The sequence below is a fragment of the Zea mays genome, chromosome 7 (assembly GCF_902167145.1).
Source record: "Zea mays cultivar B73 chromosome 7, Zm-B73-REFERENCE-NAM-5.0, whole genome shotgun sequence".
NCBI classification, from domain to species: domain Eukaryota; kingdom Viridiplantae; phylum Streptophyta; class Magnoliopsida; order Poales; family Poaceae; genus Zea; species Zea mays.
In genome coordinates, this window is record NC_050102.1 from 178,710,130 (window position 1) to 178,714,818 (window position 4,689).

At 54.4% G+C, this 4,689-nt stretch overlaps 1 protein-coding gene and 1 pseudogene across 1 annotated transcript; both read right to left on the bottom strand.

Annotated features, from left to right (window-relative positions):
- Nucleotides 2,216-2,571, bottom strand: LOC103633495 (bifunctional isoaspartyl peptidase/L-asparaginase pseudogene; annotated as a pseudogene).
- Nucleotides 3,956-4,363, bottom strand: LOC109939382 (uncharacterized). The gene has a single exon (XM_023300711.1). It carries the CDS (start codon nt 4,361-4,363, stop codon nt 3,956-3,958), a length of 408 nt encoding a protein of 135 aa, XP_023156479.1.
- Between the last annotated feature and the right edge of the window lie 326 nt (nt 4,364-4,689).

Here is a 4,689-nt window from a genome sequence, read left to right on the forward strand (position 1 = left end):
GGTCCCAGGGTGACCGCGTATGATACCCCGGAGGGCTTGAACATGCCTTTATAAAAGCGTCCACCAAAGCGGGGTCGCTCGGTGGGTCGCAGCTGGATCTAAAAGGCACGAGATGGGAGCCGGTCGGTACCTCTTGGTCGATAGGCGGTGACGAAGTCGCGTCAGGGGCGGACTGCACCGTCGTCTCAGGTACGAGGGTGACGCCCAGCAAGTCCTTCGCGAGCATGCTGGCGTCGTCCGTCCGCTTGGAGTTGGCGTGTTGCGGGGAAACGACGCTCATCTTCGTCTCAGACGCGAGGTCGTCGCCCGACGTGTCCCCCGTTGGGGCGCCGGCGCCATTGACTCGCTCGACAGCCGATGAGGTGCCGCCTCCTGTTTGGCCGTGGTTGCCCCGCCTCCTCCTCCGTCGGCGGGGGAGGTGACGGGACAAACCCGAATGTTGTTCTTCCGCCACGTGGGGAAGACGTCGTTGATTCCGCCGCCGGCGGGCGGGCTGTCGGCCGCCATTGTCGCTGTCGCGCGACGGAGGAAGGAGTATCATGTCGTAGCCGCCGTCGAGGGACATGAACTCAAGACTCCCGAAACGGAGGATCGTCCCGGGTTGGAAAGGTTGCTGGAGACTACCCATCTGGAGCTTGACGGGAAGCTGTCTGTCAACACGCAGCAGGCCCCTACCTGGCGCGCCAACTGTCGGCGTTTCGACCCCGGGGGGGGGGGTCCCTGGACCGACGAGTAAATTGTTGCCGCGTGTCCTAGCCCATATGGGTCGGCGCAAGATGGAGCACGAAGGGGGAAAGGAGACAGGCACAAAAGGGGGAAACCCGCGGCCTTCGTGTTGTCCTGCGCCCAGGTCGGGTGCGCTTGCAGTAGGGGGTTACAAGCGTCCGCGTGGGAGAGAGCGAGGGACTTGCGCGTCGGCCCGTTCTCCCGCGCGGCCAACCTCCTCGTACGAGAGCCCTGGACCTTCCTTTTATAGGCGTAAGGAGAGGGCCCAGGTGTACAATGGGGGATGTAGCCGTGTGCTAACGTGTCTAGCAGAGAGGAGCTAGAGCCCTAAGTACATGCCGTTGTGGCAGCCGGAGAGGTTTTGGCACCCTGTTCATGTGATGTCGTGGCCGTCGGAGGAGCGCTGGAGCCTTGCGGAAGGACAGCTGTCGGGGCTGTCGAGTCCTTGCTGACGTCACCTTGCTTCCGTAAGGGGCTTGAGAGCCGCCATCGTCATGGTGCACGCGGGGTGCCATCATTATTTGTTTACCGGGGCAAGCCAGATGGGACGCCGGTCTTGTTCCCCGTAGCCTGAGCTAGCTAGGGGTAGGGTAATGATGGCCCCTCCTGTGACGTGGTCGGTCCGAGCCCTAGGTCGGGCGAGGCGGAGGCTCCTCCAAGGTCGAGGTCGAGTCTATCTTCCGAGGTCGAGGTCGAGTCCGAGCCCTGGGTCAGGCGAGGCGGAGACCGACGTCCGAGGCCAAGGCTGAGTCCGAGCCCTGGGCTCGGGCGAGGTGGAGTTCGTCGTCTTCCGAGGCCGAGGCTGAGTCCGAGCCCTGGGGTTGGGCGGGGCGGAGTTCGTCGTCTTCCGGAGCCGAGGCTGAGTCCGGGCCCTGGGGTCGGGCGAGGCGGAGTTCGTCGTCTTCCGGAGCCGAGGCTGGGGGCCGAGCCTTGGGGTCGGGCGAGGTGGAGCTTCCTATGGCGCTCGAGGCCAGACTTGGCTGCTGTCAGCCTCACTCTGTCGAGTGGCGCAGTAGTCGGAGCGATGCAGGCAGCGCTGTCTTCTTGTCAGGTCGGTCAGTGAAGCGAAGTGACTGCGGTCACTTCGGCTCTGTTGACTGAAGAGCGCGCGTCAGGATAAGGTGTCAGGCCATCCTTGCATTAAATGCTCCTGCGATAAGGTCGGTCGGCGTGGCGATCTGGCCAAGGTTGCTTCTCGGCGAAGATTGGGCCTCGGACGAGCCGAAAGTGTGTCCGTTGCTTGAGGGGGCCCTCGGGCGAGACGTGAATCCTCCGGGGTCGGCTGCCTTTGCCCGAGGCTGGGCTCGGGCGAGGCGAGATCGTGTCCCTTGAGTGGACCGAGCCTTGACCTTAATCGCACCCATCAGGCCTTTGCAGCTTTGTGCTGATGGGGGTTACCAGCTGAGATTAGGAGTTTTGGGGGTACCCCTAATTATGGTCCCCGACACAATGATATAGGGATATGCTATTTTGTAAACATTAGTAAAGATTTGTAAGTAGTTTATATTGGCTAATTTTTGATAATAGTTGTCTTCGGATATTCTGCATCGTGCCCCTGACATAGTAGTCGACGACCTGCTGTAGGGGTAGGCCCTTGTACACCATGACAGTGGCCATGTCCCACTTGAGCGTGCACGACACGGCGTACGCGCCGCATGTGTATGTGCCGAACCTGATCAGCGGTGAATCCCCAATGCGCCCGAGCATCTTGCTCATCAACCGTTTGTGGACATGGCCGCCGCACACCCCAACGTCTCCGATGCATACACACTGATGGGCAACCCGTTCATCACCATGCCCGCCTTGTGTACGTTGTCGCTGTTCACGCTGTTCGTGCTACACTTGTCCATTTGCGCTGAACTTGTCCATCCCAATCGGTGGGATGAGGCAGTCGAACTGAGCGAGCGCGAAAAGTAGGAAAAAAGAACAACCATGGTTAGTTCACTGTTAAATCAATTCTTCTTTTTTTGGTAAGCATACAACTGAGATAAGAAATAAAAATAGTGATGTATGAAAAGGGTGAACAAGAAGAAACCAGGATGTTGCCGCCTGCTGGCCTCCTTGGTGAGCTTGAGCATGCTGAAGGTAGTCCAACTGCACGAGGGCAAACAGAAGGAAAAAAGAACCATGGTTAGTTCTTTGCTGAATCGATTCTTCATTTTTTTGGTAAACATGCAACTAAGATAAGAAATAAATAGAATAATGTATGAGACGGGTGAACAAGAACGAACCATGATTTAATAAAATAGTTAGTTGCCCCTGTGTTACTACATTTCTATATTCAAAATATTTATAATATCTATCCTTTATAGAACATACACAAATATAAGCTCTTACAGTTTCAGGATCACTCAAGACTCCCAAGTGTACACCGGAGAAGTTTGAGAAAAGTCCTGATGATGAAGGTGGAGAGAGCTCATATATTATGCGGTACAGTGACATTGGTGGGACAAACTCCATCAACGTAATCAAGTTTCCTGAAGCACGAGAAGAAAAGGAAAACTAAGTCAGTGTAGTTTCATTTTCCAATTTGTACAACAACAACCATCTTAAAAAGCCTTTCTCAATAAAACGGTGGGTGGTTTCGTCTTACCAACAATGGTGCCAAATGTAACCAGCAAGAACACATAAAGTAATGATATGTGAAGGAAGTAGCAATAGATAATATATATTTGGAAACAGCTCGGCCCGTTCGGCAGCATAGGAACAGTTCCAAGCCAAGAACTGTTTTAGGCCTGGATTTAGTGCATCCGACTCTTTCGCACTTTCTAGTCCAAAATTAATCCAATTGGAACACTTTTGCCTAGAACACTTCTCCTTGCTCGGCAGCCTAGGATTGGAAAATGTTATTTGAGAAAAATATGAGTTACAGGCTTACAACTTCAGACATGTGATAGCCAAACCTGAATCAACCAAAAGCATGTATGAACAAATGCAAAGAAGCATCTTGATAGCGAACTTACAAACACAAAGAATAATCAACCAAAGGCATCATGTCTTACTACTGCTTTATAAGCTTTCTCAAATTACAGTCTTGCTACCAAAATAAGAACCATACACTATATACAACAAGAAGCTCTATTAAATGGTAGAGTAGTAGTAAAAACTGTCCGATTGCGCTGATTCAAACACTGCTCTGGATACCTGCAGAGTAAAACAAGCACTGCTAGTATAGTAGTAGCTGTCATTCTTCCCTAACCTCATAGTCAAACCCCTCTCTGCAGATTGTTCAGATAACACAATATTTATCAATGAATTGGTAACCATCGATGTGCATAACACAATATTTACCAAAATAAGAATCAACGTCGCCGGTATGGGGCCGATGAGGCCGGGGTTGGACTTGAGCACGATCTGCTCGAGCGAGGACGATGGCGTGAACAACGTGGGTGGCGCCGAAGCAACCGAAGATGGAGAGCGTCCAGAGGTGCGGCAGGCCGCGCAGCGAGGCGGGGTCGAGCCTGGCCCCGGGCCTACAGGGCGGGGTGGTGACGTCGGGGCCCAGGTGGAGGCGGATGGCGCGGAGAACGTGCGCTTCGTCGGGCGCGAGCTCGCACTGCAGGCCTGGCCACAACGTGTCGGTGTAGGGTCGCGGGTGGAGCTGCGGCCACGCCGGGTCGCCGAGGAGGTCCGCCATCACTCGGAAGATGGCCGCCAGCTCCACCCCCGACAGCTCCGGCGCCGGCGCGTCCCCTCCGGGGATTCTGGGTGACGGGGATCGTAGCTGGGAGGGTGCGGAGGGCGCGATGGGGAGCGGAGCAGATGGGAGGATGTCGGGGGTGTGTGAGGAGGTGACAGAACGGTGCACCGTGAACGCCTATACTATAGTCTTAATTAGTAGTAGAGATAGGTGATAGACTGATGAGCCTGCAGCCTACTAGTATATGCGTGCGTCTTGTGTAACCGTAGGTTTTTTTTATGAATATGATAAAATTTTACAGGATACTAAATACTCTGTCCGTT

Bases quoted from the DNA above. Each gene is read 5' to 3' on its own strand.
- LOC109939382 (XM_023300711.1), bottom strand. From the start codon at position 4,363: ATGGCGGACCTCCTCGGCGACCCGGCGTGGCCGCAGCTCCACCCGCGA.